The sequence below is a fragment of the Malus sylvestris genome, chromosome 15, assembly GCF_916048215.2.
Source record: "Malus sylvestris chromosome 15, drMalSylv7.2, whole genome shotgun sequence".
Taxonomy (NCBI): domain Eukaryota; kingdom Viridiplantae; phylum Streptophyta; class Magnoliopsida; order Rosales; family Rosaceae; genus Malus; species Malus sylvestris.
In genome coordinates, this window is record NC_062274.1 from 22591982 (window position 1) to 22611237 (window position 19256).

General features: G+C 37.9%; 1 protein-coding gene and 1 pseudogene across 2 annotated transcripts; both read right to left on the reverse strand.

The window, feature by feature from the left end:
- Positions 1 to 1349: 1349 nt before the first annotated feature.
- Positions 1350 to 2654, reverse strand: LOC126603915 (anthocyanidin 3-O-glucosyltransferase 5-like; annotated as a pseudogene).
- A 4870-nt stretch (positions 2655 to 7524) lies between these two features.
- Positions 7525 to 10053, reverse strand: LOC126603914 (anthocyanidin 3-O-glucosyltransferase 5-like). Of its 2 annotated transcripts, none has more exons than XM_050270951.1 (2): positions 8604 to 10053; positions 7525 to 8425 (listed from the first exon to the last, which is right to left on the reverse strand). In XM_050270951.1, exons 1-2 carry the CDS (start codon positions 9568 to 9570, stop codon positions 7962 to 7964), a joined length of 1431 nt encoding a protein of 476 aa, XP_050126908.1. In that variant the 5' UTR covers positions 9571 to 10053; the 3' UTR covers positions 7525 to 7961. The 2 variants fall into 2 exon arrangements, with proteins under 2 accessions (XP_050126908.1, XP_050126907.1); XM_050270950.1 differs by having other exon boundaries at positions 7525 to 8428; positions 8604 to 10050.
- Positions 10054 to 19256: the final 9203 nt, after the last annotated feature.

Consider the following 19256-nt stretch of genomic DNA (forward strand, 5'->3'; position numbering starts at 1 on the left):
TTTATATTACAAGCACCGAGTCCAAAGGACTCTGAATCTACAAGACAACATAAGTAATGTGCGTATACAAATAAAAGAGAAATATTATGATACACTTGTACATTTACACAACTTTCATATAATTATATGCATGCATGGTTACTAGGGATGCAGTTTGAGTTGGGTCAATCCGAATCTGCCTTGCCCAATTTGGTTTCAAACCAATCAAGTGGGTTAAAATGAAATAAAAACCCACCCAAACCCAACCCGACTTCAACAATATCATTTATTGGGTTGGATTGGATTGATTCTTTGCCCACCCATGTCAATCCAAACCCAACTCAAGTTGTAGGCCGAATTCTCTTATGCACATTGTTTATACCATATTTAGGGTCTTGTATTTAGATCTCGTACAAATACTCAAAGGAATTAAATGTAATTATGTGATAAATGAATAGACAAATATGTAAAAAGGGGAGGAGCCCTTATTCTATAAAAGGGCCTCCTCACCCTCACAAACCCTAAGCCCTCTCACATCCCCTAAGCTCTAAGCTCTCATGCTCTCACCCTCACACTCAAGCGCTTACAGATAAATACATAATCAGTGTGGACGTAGCCCAAACCTTGGGGTGAACCACGATACATCTTGTGTTATTTACATTACTTGCAGATTCACGGTCGGATTTACGTTGTTCCAAGACCTCCGGTTTTGTGCATCAACATACATATTACCTATTCAGGTTCATATTATATAAGTAAGGTACAAGTTTAGAGATAACAATAATTGAAGGTTATTGTTGGGTTTTATTTGAATAATGGATGATAATGTTGTTTTTACGTGTCTTTTTGTTGAAACTTTGGTACTCTTGTAATTTTATTTCAACTTTGCATGGTTGAAACGTTAGAAGCGGTATCTATACTATCTGGCTTAAATTTTGTGTGGATGATGATGTGTAAATTGAATTTTAACTAATATATATTGACGTTGTTTGGTACAAAATTTGAAAATCTTGCAAAATAAAGTGTTATAAGATTAAACTTGATAAATTTGGGCAAACCGGAACCCAATGCAAGTAAGTTCGAAACGAATTTAAATTCAAACTCAAATAAACCTGCATGAACCCGAACCTAACACAAATCCGAATTATAAATATTAGATTAGGATTACGTTAACAATCTAACCTGTCCAATCTGTCCGAATTGCATCCTTAATATTTACACAATCTTTCGTACTGAAACAATGCAACATTATTTAACGAGAAACAATGCAACATTATTTAACGAAACGAATTTACAGCACACGTCTAAAAGCATATCAGAACACAACAAATAATTACAAAACATATCTTCTTTCTCATGAATGAACCATATCACTCTCCGCCATTGACAGATTTCATGCACATTAACTCACTGTGCTTTGCGAATTGAGAGAGGGCATTATAAGACGAACCTCCCTTTTCCAAAGATTTTGCACCACTTGCTTTTATCGTCTTCACTGTATCTCTCTACGCAAAACCTTCTTTGTCCGCCATGATCTTTCTCACCATTTCCTCTATCTCCTCCCTCTCCACCACTTTCTTCCACAGTGGAATCTTAGATCGAACCGCCACACCAAGCTCCTCTGTTAAGAGTGTGGCGTTCATCCTCTGCTATGCATAGAGCGGCCAAGCAATCATAGCTACTCTGTTCGTGATGCTCTCTACGGTTGAATTCCATCCACAATGCGACAAAAACCCTCCAACTGCTGGATGGGCCAAAATGTCCACTTGTGGGGCCATCGTCACCGCCTCCACCTCCGCCTAAACCAGTTAAGGTAGGCGAGCGTATCACCCAAATGAACCCTTGTTGACTCAGCTCTAAACCCCAAGCGAGTTCGATCATTTGCTCGAACGACAAAGTCCCGCCCTTCATAATTCGCAGACTCGTTGGGCTGCATGTCAAGCCAATCAGGAACGGCCCAATTGGAAACACGGGCATATTTGTGTACCGGCCCAACAATTTCTCATCTCTAAGTGCTGCAAGAGTCTTGGGCTCTAGATCCTCCCAAATGTTCACTAGAACACCATGACCTTTTGAAGTCTGACGACAAATCTCAACAAAATCAAAGTACTGCTCGGGTCCGGTTCAAAAAAAAGTCGACGACGTCTAATTGTGGAAGTATGGACCTACAGCCCGGGATTTTGATTGGCTCTTTTTGTTTGGTGAACTCTCCTTTGACTTCAAAATCTAGGGTTGGACCATAAACCATGAGGGAGAGCAAGGAACATAAACATATTTTGGAATCCCAACTCATTGGCAATGGAAAATGATTCGGTGCCAAGCAAGTCTACGATAAGCACCGCGGGGCAAATCTCCATGGCAAGTAAGGCTGACCGGAAAGCATGTCGTACTTCTCGCATCATGACTGCAAGGATTGTCACGACAGCGGCATTAGGAGCGACAAGGCCAGAAATGTCTGGCGGTGGGAGTTCGACGACTCGGCAGAGTTTTGGGTTTGCGGCTGTGTTAATGAGTTGAGACTCGGCCTCGGAGGTGTGAGATGAGACGACAAAGATTGTGACAGTGAAGTTTTGGTGTGTGACAAGTCGTTTTCCGAGCTCGAGGACTGGGATGAGGTGCCCCATTCCTGGGCTGCACAGTAGTGCTGCATGTTGCTTTGAGCTGGTGATCTCCATGGACATCGTGATAGAGAGTTTGTTTTTTTGCTGGAAGAAAAAAATCAAAGGGACAGTAGGAGTTTATAGGGAAGAGAAAGTAATCACATATGTTTTAGGTCACCATGCATGTATGTGGTCCTGAGTCTAGTACGTACCACACATACATGGGAGATTTAGATGCGATATTTAGCCATTATATTCTTTGATCGAAATCTTATTAGTATTCAATCAAAATCTTTTGACTTTGTACACCGCAAATATTAGTACTAATAGATTTCTATGTCAGCTCTTTTTTTAATTTTTTTAATTTTAATTTTTTTTATATTTAAACTTAAAAGGGAAATAATATTTACCTTCCCCACTTATCATCATGTATTTCACTAACAAATTAAACTACATTATTAATGCATTAAAATCATATATTCTAATTTTTCACCTTAAAAGCATGAAAAGAAACACTTTATACCTTTCCCATTTGCTTTTTCATACCATCTCCCAATGAGATGTCAAATCATAAGTGGAATGCAATGTAATTAAATTGGGAGACTTTGGATGCAGTTCTTAGCTATGAATATTCTTTGATTGAAACATTGTTGATTTTTAATTTTTGATTGAGATCCCTGAAATTAATGTGATAATTTATTTCTATGTACATTACTATATTTTTTAAATTAAAAATTAGAAATTTTAGTTGTTTATATAAATGAGATTTTAAATAAAAAACCATAATTGTGGGATTAAAAAATTAAAATATAAATATACTGTTGTGTGTGTGCGTGTGTGTATATATATATAAACATGGGTACATTCATCAAAATTAACCAAACAAATTATTGTATCAAAACATGGGTACATTCTTCAAAATCACAAAAAAAAGAAAAAGATATTAGGCTTAATAACATTAGTAAATTTCTTTATATATAAAAAAAGGGGTCATTTTAAATGAAATATAGTGAAAAACATGTTCTTTTAAGCAACATCTATAGCATGCAATTAACAATTAAAAGGCGGAATCATGCTTGTATGCACTTAAAAAAAAAACATTAACCATGAAATTCAAAGCCTAGTAGATTGGTGAACCTTGACTCAACTTAAAACAACATTTGTTAGTTGAGAAATTATACCTTTGTAGATTCCTCTTTGCATAAGCAAAGGCTAATCACCCAAAGAGAGGGCCTTCATTCCTTGCATCTTAAATCTATGGCTTTGGATGGATGAAATGGTTCTCCAAGTTCCCAAAATTGAGAACCTCTAAGTCTCTTCACCAATGTTAGAATGGAGAAGAAATGAGTGACCTTGGAGTAGTAGGATTGCTAGCTAAACCCTCAAAGGAGGCCGACCACTTTAGAGAGAAAGGAGAACTTATGTTCTCATCCTTTCCCCAAAAGAAAACCCTAAATGAATTTTGGCTATAAAGTCATATTTATACCTTTATTCATTGGAGTGGCAAACTTGTAATTAAGTAAAAAACCCACTCCTTTAACAAAATGGCCAGCCATAGGGTTTCATTGGGCTTTTAAGGCCTTTGTGAATTATTTTTCATTAAGTTGTCATACAACTTAAGTCAATGGGCTTGACGTTCGAAGCCCATTGGGCCTTGAGGCCCAAAACTAACCCGTGATCTTTTAACGAACTTGATTCGTTTGATTAATTAACATATTAATTAATCCTTGCCATAAATAATTAAACCATTTAATTATTCTTACTCATCTCCATTGTTTCTTCAATCTATGCCTTACACGGTGTACGATCCATTAGGTTCCTTTTAGCGAGGCAGTGGGCGATTAAAACTCTTTCAAATCGATTGTGAATTGAAACTTACTTTCAATTCTCCCTTTAGTGATTATACACGTTTAGGGCTTCCACAAACCATGAGTGATACCTAGCAGTATGTCATGGTTACCCAAGCTAATCAGAAGAGGTGGAGAACCTATTCAGTTTAGGATTACAATGCAATACGGTCTTTCTCCAATACAATACTCTTGATCACATTGTTTGGATTGATAGTTTATTCATGTCTACTATCCAATGTGATTCGTGTGCTTATATGATTACCTTGAATGTGATTTGGAACGACTTCCTAAATATCATTCATACTCTGGCCAGAGATTCTTAATCATATCATAGAGTATTCTCCCTCAAACGGTTTGAAGGTTAGAGATCCCTTGTTGCGCATTCACTTGCCTCCATGGCTAAGTGGCTTAACCCCGACAATGCTGTGGACACCCGCCTGATGGAGTGACTTTGACATAATCAAAGATCAAGGACTTAACCACAAAACAACTATGATGCCTCAGGTCAAAGGACTACTTTGCATTATCCCAACCATGAGTTCTCATGTGACATGAGTATGAGAACTCCTCGTTGATCGTGTTCAGTGGACTCATTCATTATTGAGCACCTACATGCTTGTCTTGATGTCACACACACCAATGACTCGAGACTAGTCACTCTCCCTGAGAGAAGACACAACACGTACTGATCTTAACGGATTGTCAATGCCCAATTGGCAATCCTATGATCAGGAACGTTTATGATGTGTCTACGAAAGAATGGTCTCATGAATCTAACTTCTTTAGATCGCATTCTCCCAATCACATATTCCTTGGACTTATCGTTTAGGCGTATAACATTTATATGAGATGGCTCAAACAATAATCTTTGCCCCTGATATTAAACTAGATTAGTTTAACATGTGAAATGTCCGTAAAGTATCATCATATGATTGGTTTTAGGGCACATTTCCAACACATTTTACATATAACAAATTGGTATATTTAAGAATGAGTACATTTTAAGATTAAAAAGTTTTACATGAATGGGTACATATAATTAGCATGGGTACAATTAGCAAACTAAAAAGTACAAATAAAAAAAATATATGGGTACAAATACAAATAAACTTTAAAAACTATGGGCACAAAAAGAAATTAATATATGGGTACAAATTAAAATTGAAAAGAAAATTGGTACAAATTAAAAAAAAATTACAAATTAAAAATGGGTACAAACTAAAACTAAAAATATATCATAAAACATTTAGTCATAAATATAAATATACTAATTGTAACATTTTTAACATTAAATGAATATATTTAGAAATAAAAAATATATTTTATTATTAAAATAATTAATGATGTTATTAATACTCAAAGACCTTGATCAAAAATTAAAAAGGAATAAGATTTTAATCAATTGAGTAGCAAAATGAAGGATGAGAACCTAATTTTTTGAAAGTAGGAGCAAACTCCAACCGATATGTCAATCACATGTGGATTGACATATGATAGCATCTCCAAAGGAACGATCAAATTCGTTTTGATGAGCCACGTAGATAAAACGTTGCTCAAATAGTATAGGAAATTAGTAGTTAACTTGCCACATCAGTTATTACAATAAAATTATGTTTGTTTTATTTGCCTACAACATTTTCTTTTAGTAGAGTGATAGTGTTAGTGTGCTAACTGCTAAATAGTTAGTTGTTAGGGGAAAGACGAATCCGTAGATATCAAACCCGCATCAGATTGCATAAACATAATTGTTTTTCAATACTATAATAAATCATTATTTGCATTCGTCTACACAAGTGAAAATGCTCTAAAGACACTCTTTAAAGTTTGTTAGTGGCAAATTGGCAATGATCTCATAAAGCCCTTATCAGCGAATTATAAACCACTGCAACCGTGGTCAACTATCCTTCACGGTTTGGGCTTTTGATATAAAGTTGTTTCCGATGGTGGTGCTTCAGTATCTGTACACTCAATTTCCAAGCCCTCAGAAACCATTGTCAGTAGGGACAGTATGAAATAAATTTTCTCTTATGGGTATAATTGAAGAAAGTTGAAGTTTTACTATAAAATCAATTGATAATGTAGAAAGTAGTCAAATTACTTATAAACACATGCAAGGTCTCTCATCTCATCAATGTGTGATTCATTCTTAACATGTCTAATATGAATAGTAGCCAAACTACTTATAAGCACACACAATATCTCTCCTCTCATCAATTCATTTTCAACACACAATATGGAGAGTAGCCCAACTAATATGGAGAGTAGTCCAACTACTTATAAGCACACGCAAGATCTCTTCTCTCATCAATGTGAGATTCATTCTCAATACGTCTCCATCACTTATGACCAATTTTCAAGTCTAACATGTGGACAACACAACTCGGGTGACGTGGAGCACGTGTGGTTGTTGGGTTTCACATGTGGGATATTCTGCTATAAAATCAATTGTCAATATGAAGAATAGTCTAACTACTTATAAGTACATGTAATGTCACTCCTCTCATCAATATGAGATTCAGTTTCAACAATAGCACCATGCGCGTGATTTGCGCATGAGCTCATCACAACGCTCGTTTTTAAGTTATAAAATGAAATGTCAGGCTTACCTACCTGTTTATCAATCCGCAAAAACCGGTTTTTAATATATATATATTATTATTATTTTTTTGCATAAGTAGTTGTATCAAATTCAAACCTACAAAACAAAAACAAATTAATAGCTTACGTACAAAGATTTTGTTGGAATTTTTTTTGTTTGTTACATTACCCTTAATACTACCCGTTAGTGGTGCAACTATTAGCTTAGTATACTGTCTTTTTAGCGTGTTATTGATAGGATATTGCGTAATTAAATGAATCAAAATTTTGTGTATCAAATTATGTAGTCAAATTAAATGAACCAAACTACGTAATATGAATATTCATCCATGTATGATAACAAAATACATACTTATCTTAAAATGGGACATAGATATGTGAGTAGATCAATTGATGTGATTGAGAACAAAAGAAATAAATTCATTCTACATGTTTTTTTTTAAGTACAATGATAGAAATTTCATTAATTCAAAGGAGGCTGATGACAACTCAACACATAGAGAATGGACAATATATAGGCCCGCCCTTCACAAAGACAATCAACCATTACATTCTAGCACAAAGAGGTCAGACAACAGGTTTGAGGATTCCTCGAACGAAGAATGCAAACCCCACAATGCAGAGCAAATTTAGCAAGACAGTGTACCATCCTGTTGGCCTGACGACAAACATGGGCTGAAATAAGAGAATACACACCATTCTACCATAAATATTATTGATGTTTATACTTCACCATATAATATTAACAATGTTTTTTAGTCAAAATAGTCTATGAGATTGACCTAACTCTTTAATTTGGTCTTTAACAAGATTTATCAATTTTCATTGTTAGAGATCAAATTAACGAATTAGGTCAATCTCATAGACCATTTTAGTTAAAAAGCCTGTTGAAAACAACAAGCATATTTGAGAGCCTTCCTGTTCAGCAAATCTTCTAGCATTTGCCTTGATTGTCACCCGATATTTGTGACAATGCATTATATGAAGAACCAACTACGCTCAATGCTTTGGCGGCACTCAATTTAAGCTCTTTAACTCTACCTCTTATTGCTTGACCATCTCTATCTACCATGATCTTTCTCACCATTCCCTCTATCTCTTCTCTCCCAACCACTTTCTTCAATGGTAGCACTTTTGATCTGACAGCAACACCAAGTTCCTCCGTCAACAGTGTAGCGTTCAATCTCTGCTCCGCATATAGTGGCCAAACTATCATTGGCACTCCATTGGTGATGCTCTCGATGGTTGAGTTCCACCCACAGTGTGACCAAAACCCTCCAATTGAAGGATGACTTAACATGTCCACTTGAGGCACCCAAAGAGGCACAACCAATCCAACGTCACGGGTCCGGGTTAAGAATCCTTTGGGCAAATAGGTTGATGCGTCATTGTCTCCATCTCCTTAAATAAAGGTACTAAATGTAAGTGAAAGTATCAAATATAACACATCGATAATGTATTAAATACTGTAAATAACATAATCTTAAACCCCAAATCAGTACATAACACAAATAGACTTTTTCTTTAAAGATAACAAATAAAATTTGATGATATAAGAGGTAAGTTTGAGAATTACCTGAAGTGAAAAAAGCAGCATCTGGAGAGTTAGATGGTGGTCGTACAACCCAAATGAATCTTTGTTGACTCAACTCCAACCCCCAAGCCATTTCTGTCATCTGCTCAAAAGACACCGTCCCCCCACTCCCTAATGACACAAATATCACGGACTCACTAGGTTGCTTGTCTAGCCAATTAAACAAGCCCTCCTCTTTTGGACCAGCTGAACCACCTGATTGGACCGGCCTCGTCAGCGGTCCAATAGGATAAACCGGCACCTTAGCCACCCCACCCAGGAGTCTCTCATCCCGGAATGCATCTAATGTTTCGTGCTGCAAGTCCTCCCATGTATTTATCAAAATCCCATCACTCTTGGGGAAATTAGAACCTATCCTTACGTATTCCAAATATTGTTGGTCAGTCCGGTCCAGCATCGGGTCTACGACGTCTTCGGGCCGAACCGGCTTGCAACCTGGAATTCTCAGCGGTTCAGTCTGGTCCACATACTCTCCTTCCACTTCCTTATCAAGAACTGGCACGTAAACTGTCAACGCTAGGAACCATGCATTGCAAGCAATGAAAACGTACTTGGGAATCCCTAGCTCGTCGCCGATGGACAGAGATTCGGTGCTGAAGAGGTCCACGATAAGCACGGTAGGACGAAGAGGAGGCTTGATGCCAAGTATGGCTGACCGAAACGCAGGTCGTACTTCACGCATCATGACTGCAAGGAGTGTAACGACAGCAGCATCGGGGCCAACACAGCCGGAAATGTCGGGCGGTGGGAGTTCAACAATGTCACAGAATTTGGGGGTGCTGGCTGCCTTGAGGAGCTCAGACTCAGCTTTGGAGGTAGGAGATGGGATGGCAAAGATCGTCACGGTGAAGTTCCGGTGGGTGACAAGTCGTTTTGCGAGCTCGAGGACGGGGATGAGGTGGCCCAGGCCTGGGCTGCAAAGTATGGCAGCATGTGGCTTTGAGCTCATGGTAGGCGGGTAGCAATGGCTTTAGCCTTTAGTGCACAGCTTGAGCTTAAATAGGAGACAAGAGGAATGAGAATTGCACCCCTCCCAGGTTGTTCAAGAGTTTACCGACAGTTGAGGTAATGAAATGTATGTGGAACCCTACTAATATGGGGAATCAGACTCCCAATATACCCGGAATCAGACTCCTAATATACCCGGAATCAGTTTCCAGAACAACAAGCCTCTATCTGTCCGGAATTCCTTTTTTCTACCCAAAATACCCTTATCTCGTCTCCCTTCCACCTCTTTCTCTGCTTCTCTGTGTCTCGGCGGGCAGTGACCAATATCAAAGGAGAAGAAAAGTCAGAAGGGAAGAAGAAGAAGAGGGAGAAAGGAGATGGAGAAGCTGAAAAGAATTGGGGAATGGGGTGCTGAAAAGATTGGGCGATGGGGTGCAGTTTGGGCTTCAGGATAAGGATAAATAATTGAGGGATGGGGAAGCAGAGCAAGTTGGGCTCTCAGTTGAGAAGGAAAAATAATTGAGGGATGGGGAAGCAAAGCAAGTTGGGCTCTCAGTTGGTTTTTTTAATATTAACTACACAAATATCTTTTTGACATTTCAAAATGAAACAATTTGATAAACCGTACAAATTCTTTTTAAAGTTTTTTCACAAAGTTTTTATTTTTATTTTTAAAGAATATCAAAAATATAAAAATTATATACTTGGAATATGGGCAATTTAATAATTACATTAGTTTGCATTTCGATTCATATATTTAAGTAAACAACTTATATAAATAAATATGATTCTTATCCCGATTTCAAGAAATTTTAGTAAACAATTTCAACATTAATCTGATTCTAACTCTACTCCATTTCAATTCCCTCTCAATCAAATTTCTCCTCAATCTAATTCTTCCTCAATTCAATTCCCTTCATTTTGATTACGGAATAGTAAACCAGCCCTAAGAGTAATGATAGGGAGAACAAATTTTTTAAACAAAATTACAAACCAAAACAAGCACGTTACTTGACACTTAATTAATAATCCAATTATCTACAATCACATCATTTAATTTATAAATTTAATTTAAAAAAATTAATATTCCAAACATTATTCTTCAAGTAATCAAAACAATCTTTGCTCTTCAAGGGAGATTGATATTTTATACCAGTGACATTACTACTTTTCTGCGAATGAGAGTAGGAAAAGAGGACAAGGATTGTTTACCCTCTCACTTCCGGTGTCCTTTCGTGCCTTCATGTTTTGTGCGGTTATTGTTAAATTACATTAACATTTTATATTATTTTTTATAAAGATAATAAGATAAAAATAAATAGTAATATAAAATGTTGACGTGGCTTAACCGTGATCACACAAATAAGATGATATGAAAGGACATCAAAAGTGGATGCCAGACATTCCGAATGGAACAGATGGTTTGTATTTTTTTCAAAAAGTTGATAAACTTTATCGAAATGTGTGACCTAATTATTATTTTATTTTATGTGATTGGAAATTACGAGTGGAAGCATTCGGATTGTTCTACGATTAGGTTTTGAGTCATTATCGTGCTGCACCTAGTCATTAGTGAGACTAATATATATTTATATATTACATAAATTTTAAGTAAGGATCGATTGATGAACAAGCTAAGTGATATTTATTTATATTTTTAGTAAGGATAATCAGATGATAAGCTAATTAAAAATATGTCAATGAGTTGGCGCCTTTCACGTATGATGAGATTTCTTGTGAATAGTTTGGCACAGAATTAGTTGAACGAAACGTGCTGTCGTCTAATTATTTGGTGGGTGGATTTGTGTTTCTTTTGGACGTGATTCTTTTTGTAGGAATCCTATGAATCTTTACATTTTAACATTTCATCGTATATTATGTGGTTAGTTTTCATCAGATACTATTTATGTTTAATTTAAAAAAAAAAGTCAAACGATTTCTAACCTTACGATATGCGATGAATGTCTATGATGTGAAAATCTCTAGAATCTCCACAATTTGGATCCAAATGAGATCCAAATTCTTTTTTGGACTTTTTGGCCTTAAGTAATTAACAGGTGTTCGGGTCGATACGATAACGAATCAGGTCATTATCGGGTAACCCGATAAGCACCTGTTAAGATAACGGGTTGATGATAAGCAAAATATTAATTTTATAATTTTATAACCCTAAAAAAATGCTATAATAATTATATATATTATATTAAATTTAAAAATTGGTGATCATTGGATCGGCTTAAATATACATATCATTCAATTTCTTAAATGTTATATGTACAAAATAAATAAATTTAAATCTACTATATGTATATACCATTGAACTTGATGAGATACGAATTTTACGAAATTAATTTCAATTATCCAACCGTCAAACTTGTTTGTATATGAGATCGCATAAGCAAAAAATCGTAAAAAACAAACATTCAAGTAACGGGACAAAACTTTTTGACTGTTATCAACGAAAAATCACGATTTAACTGTTATTTTAACTTCGATTGTGATGATTTTTTACAACTACACTCCTTGACCCTATATGAATACAATGAATGAACTCGATCTTCAATTTAAAATATTTACACTAGTGGATACCACAAAATCTTATATTATACTTAATGAAAGTATGAATAAACTCTCAAGTATTAGTGAATCTATTATTTTGATGGGATACGCATTCTACGAAACTAGTTTCAACGATCCAACTGTCAAACATGTTTGTACATACTTTGAGATCGCATACACCAAAAATTGCAAAAAACAAACATTCAGAGATTAAGTAACGGGACAAAACTTTTCGACGGTTATAAATGAAAATTCACAATTTAACGGTTATTTTAACTCCGATTTTGATGATTTTTTACAGCTACACTCATTGACCCTATATGAATACAATGAATGAATTCGATCTTCAATTTAAAATACTTACACTAGTGGGTACCACAAAATCTTATGTTATACTTAATGAAAGTATAAATAAACTTTAAGTGTTAGTGAATCTATCGTTTTGATGGGATACGCATTCTACGAAACTAATTTTAAAGATCCAACCATTAAACTTGTTTGTATATGCCTCAAGATCGTATACGCCAAAAAATGCAAAAAACAAACATTCAGAGATCAAGAAATGGGACAAAACTTTTCGACGGTTATCAACGAAAAATCACAATTTAACTGTTATTTTAACTCCAATTTTGATGATTTTTTACAGCTACACTCCTTGATTCTATATAAATACAATGAAGGAACTCGATCTTCAATTTAAAATATTTACACTAATGGATACCACAAAATCTTATGTTATACTTAATAAAAGTATGAATAAATCTTGAATGTTAGTGAATCTACCGTTTTGATGGGATACGCATTCTATGAAACTAATTTCAATGATCCAACTGTCAATGTATACAATGAATGCAATGAATACAATGAATGAACTCGATCTTCAATTTAAAATATTTATACTAGTGGATACCACAAAATCTTATGTTATACTTAATGAAAGTATGAATAAACTCTTAAAGTGTTAGTGAATCTATTGTTTTGATGAGATACGCATTTTATGAAACTAGTTTAAACAATCAAACCGTCAAACATGTTTGTATATACTTCGAGATCGCATACGCCAAAAATTGCAAAAAACAAACATTCAGAGATCAAGTAATGAGACAAAACTTTTTGACAATTATAAATGAAAAATCATGATTTAACGATTATTTTAACTCCGATTTTGATGATTTTTTTATAGCTACACTCCTTGACCCTATATGAATACAATGAATGAATTTGATCTTCAATTTAAAATATTTACACTAGTGGATACCACAAAATCTTATGTTATACTTAATGTATAAATAAACTTTAAGTGTTAGTGAATCTATCGTTTTGATGGGATACACATTCTACGAAACTAATTTTAAAGATCCAACTGTCAAACTTGTTTGTATATGCCTCAAGATCGTATATGCCAAAAATTGCAAAAAAGAAACATTCAAAGATCAAGTAATGGGACAAAACTTTTCGACGATTATCAACGAAAAATCACAATTTAACTGTTATTTTAACTCTGATTTTGATGATTTTTTACAGCTACACTCCTTAACCCTTGTTGATGCACAAAACCGGAGGTCTTGGAACAACGTAAATCCGATTGTGAATCTGCAAGAAAGTAAATAATACAAGATGTATCGTGGTTCACCCCAATGTTTAGGCTACGTCCACACTGATTATTGTATTTCTCTGAGAGGATTGTGAGAGAGAGCTATGAATATGAAAGTGAGAGCTTTGAGAGAGCTTAGAGCTTAGGAGATGTGAGGAGGCTCTTCCTAATTGTGAGGGTGAGGGGTTCGTTTATATAATAATGGCTTCTCACTTATTACATATTTGCCCATTCATTTATTACATAATTATATTTAAGTCCCCCGAGTATTTATACGAGATCTAAATACGGATGTCCTAAGTATGGTATCCGACCGTGAATCTGCAAGAAAGTAAATAACACAAGATGTATCGTGGTTCACTCTAAGGTTTGGGCTACATCCACACTGATATTATATTTTTGAGGGAGAGATAGCTCTGAATATGAGAGTGAGAACTTTGAGAGAGCTTAGAGCTTAGGGGATGTGAGGAGGCTCTCCCTAATTGTGAGGGTGAAGGGTCCTGGCCTCATGAAAAATACTTGGGGGACTTTAGCCCATTATTCATGTATTGAGGAGCGATCCCTTATTCTATAAAAGGGACTCCCTCATCATCATTAAAGAGCATAATTATAGCCCGTTATTCATGTATTGAGGAGTAAGCTCTTATTCTATAAAAGGGAATCCCTCACCATCATTAGAGAGCATTGTCGCCTACTGAGCAACCGTCTCGCTGCGAGAATCAACTCTAGCCCATATTTATGTATTGAGGAGCGAGCCCTTACTCTATAAAAGGGACTCCCTCGCCTTCAAACGCCACAAGCCGAGCCAACCAAGGCAACATAAGCCACAAGCAGAGCAGCCTCCCAACATACGCTACTTCTAGTTGAGCATTATTTCAGATTAGGCACCGCCTCATATCGAGTATCAGTTCTAGACGACATTTAGTTACTTCGGCCCACACATGGACTGAATTTGAAGTCTCTAGCCAAAAGACTCTATTGACTGAAAACTTGGGGGACTACTGTTTATACCATACTTAGGGCTTCCATATTATAGACCTCGTATAAATACTCGGGGGACTTAAATGTAATTATGTAATAAAGGAAGGGGCAAATATGTAATAAGTGAGGAGCCCTTATTCTATAAAAGGACCCCTCACCCTCACAATTACGGAGAGCCTCTTCACATCCCCTAAGCTCTAAGCTCTCTCAAAGCTCTCACTTTCATATTCAGAGCTCTCTCTCACAATCCTTTTAGAGAAATATAATAATCAGTGTGGACGTAGCCTAAACATTGGGGTGAACCACGATACATCTTGTGTTATTTACTTTCTTACAGATTCACGGTCGGATTTACGTTGTTCCAAGACCTCCAGTTTTGTGCATCAACATTTGGCGTCATCTGTGGGAATCGATACGAAAAGTTGTGTTGGTTCTCTTTCATTTTTTCACCTCCGCTGTGAATATGCAAAACCCACAGAGACACAGACACAATCTAAGAGCCCAGAACCTCCCTCTTTGGGCTTTTCCAGAAAACCTTCGCACTATCACTCGAACTCCGGATTCTCTCTCAATCTCTATCTCTCCAGTCTGTCTGCACCATTCCCTTTGTATTATATTTTCCTGTAAAACTTCCTCCTCCAAACCATCAGGTCAGGCAGATCCTGCTTTCCTCCATCATGACTTCACAGGATAAAGGTCGACCGTTGCTGAAATTCAGGGAATGGGATGTAAACAACCTAGCTTCTGCTCGAAAAAGGGGGCCCAAGCTCGAAAAGGCGGAATCTCCCTCCCCGAATTATCGTTCGGGGCAAGCAGGCCGCAAACGACGCCGCATCTATCACGAAGAAGCTCATGAAGAGCACCAGAAAGGCCGTCTGGATCGCCGACACCTCTTTCCTCATACTGGTGGTGCCTTTGATCATAGCCATGGACTGCGAGCAGTAGTTGAACGAGGCTCTTATCTCCAGCAGGCTAACATCCTCGGCGCAGCGCCGCCCCAGAAACAAGTCGAGCCGGGTCGGGTCGAGTCTAAGACATCGATTATGGTGCTCTTCTCCATATAAACCCCGACGGGTTTGTGGGTTTTAGAGTTTAACTTGTTACATTTGTGATTTACAGAGACATTGATAGGCAGAAGTTTAATAAAGTCATGGCCTTGATGCGATCTCAAGGCAAACAGAACATGGAAGGTCACACGCTCAAGGTTTCTGTCGAAGACAAAGGACTGCTCAAATACTTTTTTGGCAAAGACGGCAAAAGAAGTTTGAAACTTGAAAGAATTGTTCAGTTTTTTCGTGATTTACACGAAGAAGTATGCGATTTGCATCCTAGGTAGCGCACAAACAGACAGAGACAAAGACGCAGTGGAAAGCAAAAGGAAAAGAGAAAAAGAAAAAGAAAAATGAGGAGTGATGAGCACGACCAGGCTGTGCAAGAAAAGCAAGTGGTTTGCAAGCAAAAGATACCTTACAAAGCAATATGGGTGGACAGAGAATGAACGGGGAGAAAAGGAAAATCAGAAAGGAAAAGAAAAAGTAAAAGCAAAAGCTTCTGCAGCCATCTGCCATACCATTACCTAACCTTCAATTGTGCAGATATTATTCCATTATCCAACCATCTGCCATACCCACCTTCTGCAGCAGTAGTTTTGAATGATGTAATTTATTTTTCTTATTTTTCGAAGACATTTGTATAAACCCCATCAGAGGGTAATAATAACAAAAAAAAAAGGCAAAGCCCAAAATAAATGGGCTAGAATGTTGTGTGGAGGGCGAAGGCCCATAAACCCAAAATAGCACCAACCAGGTGACCAAAAGTACGCCCAGTATTACAAAAAATTATTCGGCACCCCGCCACTATTATCGCTAACCAAGTGACCAAAAGTACGTCCAGTACTACAAAAAATTATTTGGCACCCCATCGCTATTATCGCCAACCAGGTGATCAAAAGTACGCCCAGTAGTTCAAATTATTTGGCAGCCTGTCGCTATTATCACCAACCAGATGATCAAAAGTACGTACAATACTTCAAAATTATACATGAGCATCACTCATGTTAATCATACATAAACATTCATGAGCATCACTCATGACAATCATACATAAACATTCATGACCATCATTCATGTCAACATTCATGAGCCACTCATGTCAACATCCACTAGTGTAACATAAAAATGACTCCCTGATGAAGAATTAGATCCTCTAAGAGCAATATGAGAAGGTCTTCGAGATGCTCCACGAGGCTAAATATACTAAAGCACACAAGCTTATCACCCCTGTGGAAGTCAACCATCAACTGGGTCCCCCCCAACACGGATGGTGATTTGCCCTCGACATGGGTATTCCTGTTGAGAAGCGAGCTACTCATCGAAATGGTGATCAACATGAGACTTCTCTCAACCCAGCTGCTTCGACCCAAAACAGGAGGAGTGGAGGAAAACACCTCCTTACAGAAGGAATGGAAGGATTGAAAGTCGTCTTTCGCGACTGTCGATACTTTCTAAATCAACGTCGAGACAATCTCATCCATGTAAGCTCGAAGATCAATGACCCAAGGGTCTCTGAAATACTTGGTCCCCTCCCATGTTTCAAGCCAGCTAGTAATTTGGGGAAGGAGAAACAAGTCCTAGAGGAACATGAAGATATAGAGGACTCAGAGATGTTCCGACAGACATACCTTGGAAGTCAGTACGGCGAGTCCAGGGAAAAATCACATGCTCTTGATCAAACCTTCCTACTTCCAAGAGGAGATTGAGATTTACGAAAGAAAGCTTCAGTGGTACATGACTCCACTCATGACCCTTGTTTGTACCATACTTGACCAATCCCGAAACTACCGAGCACCGGCCAACGTTATACTGTCAAGGACCCAGAAGAGTTCCCCTCCGACCAGGAGGCCAATCACTACTCGACACGTGTCAAGATTAGAAGCCAATCAGAGCGCAGCACGTGTCAACATCAAGAACCAATCATAACATGACACATGTCAATGTGACAAAGCTACAAGTTTTTCTATAAATAGGGGTCATTCCCCCACAATATTGCCTAATGCCATTTGTGTTAAATCATTCACAAGAACTCACTAAATTGAGAGCTTGATCCTTTGTACTTGTGTAAGCCCTTCACTACTAATAAGAACTCCTCTACTCCGTGGACGTAGCCAATCTGGGTGAACCACGTACATCCTGTGTTTGCTTCTCTGTCTCTATTCATTTACGTACTTATCCTCATTAGTGACCGAAGCAACCAAGCGAAGGTCACAAAACCTGACACTTTTTGTTGTACTAAAGTCTTCGCTGATTTTGTGCATCAACATTTGGCGCCGTCTGTGGGAAACGACACTTATTCCCACTCTCTTCAGCTGTGTCAAGCTGGTTTCTATCATTTGTACACTTTCTTTTGACCAGGCATCCCTCTCCAACATGGGAAGCGAAGGAAGCCACAGCACACAGAATGACACCCCCCTTGCACATAGTGCGAAGCAACGAAAGAAGGAAGGAAAACGAGTTCTTCTTCAAGCTAAAGTCGATGAGTTGGAAGCTCAGAACAACAAGATAGCAATGAGGAATGAGGTCCTCCAGGAGCAATATGAGAAGCTCTTCGAGACACTTCACGAAGCTAGGCAAGCTCAGACACGCGAGCTTGTTGCCCCCGTGGAAGTCAACCATCAACTGGGTGCCCTCCAACATGGAGGGTCACATGCATTCGACATAGATATCCCTGATAGGGAACAAATTACCCCTCGATTTGATAATCAACATGAGGCTTCTCTTAACCCAGTTGCTTCGACCCGAACCATAAGAAGTGGAGGGAGACACCTCTTTGCTGAAGGGGCAGAAGGATCGAAAGCCGTCTTTCGCGATTGTCGGGATTTCCTGAAGCAACGTCGAGAGAATTCCATCCATATAAGCTCAAAGATCAATGACCCAAGGATTTCTGAGAGACTCGGTCCCCTGCCACGGCCCGAGCTGGCCACCAATTTGGGGAAGGGGCAACAAGTCCTAGAGAGACATGAGGGTACAGGGGACTCAGAGGTGTTCCGACAGACATACCCTGGAAGCCAGTACAGCGAGTCCAGGGAAAAATCACATGCCCTTGATCAAACCTTCCTAATTCCAAGAGGAGATGGAGATTTACGAAAGAAAGCTCCAGTGGCACATAACTCCGCTCAGGACCCCCTTGTCCTACAACTTCTTGAGGAAGTAAACAAGTTGAAGGCTGAACGTCAGGCTGAAATACCTGACTGGAACCAACCCAGGCCTGGCCCTCTTACAAGGAGGATCCTCAACACCCCCCTTCAAGCAAAGACAAAGCAAAAGCTTGGCTTGCAACTTTATACTGGAAAAGAGGACCCGATTGAGCACCTTAACCTCTTTGAGTCCACCATGGCATACCGGATGCACACCGACGAAGAGCGATGTCTTCTCTTCCCCTCCACCCTCTCTGGTGGAGCTCTAAATTGGTATTGTCGTCTTACACCTGAGACGGTAGACTCATTTGAGGAATTGAGGAAACTATTTGTTTCCCAACACATTTTCCAAACCGATCGC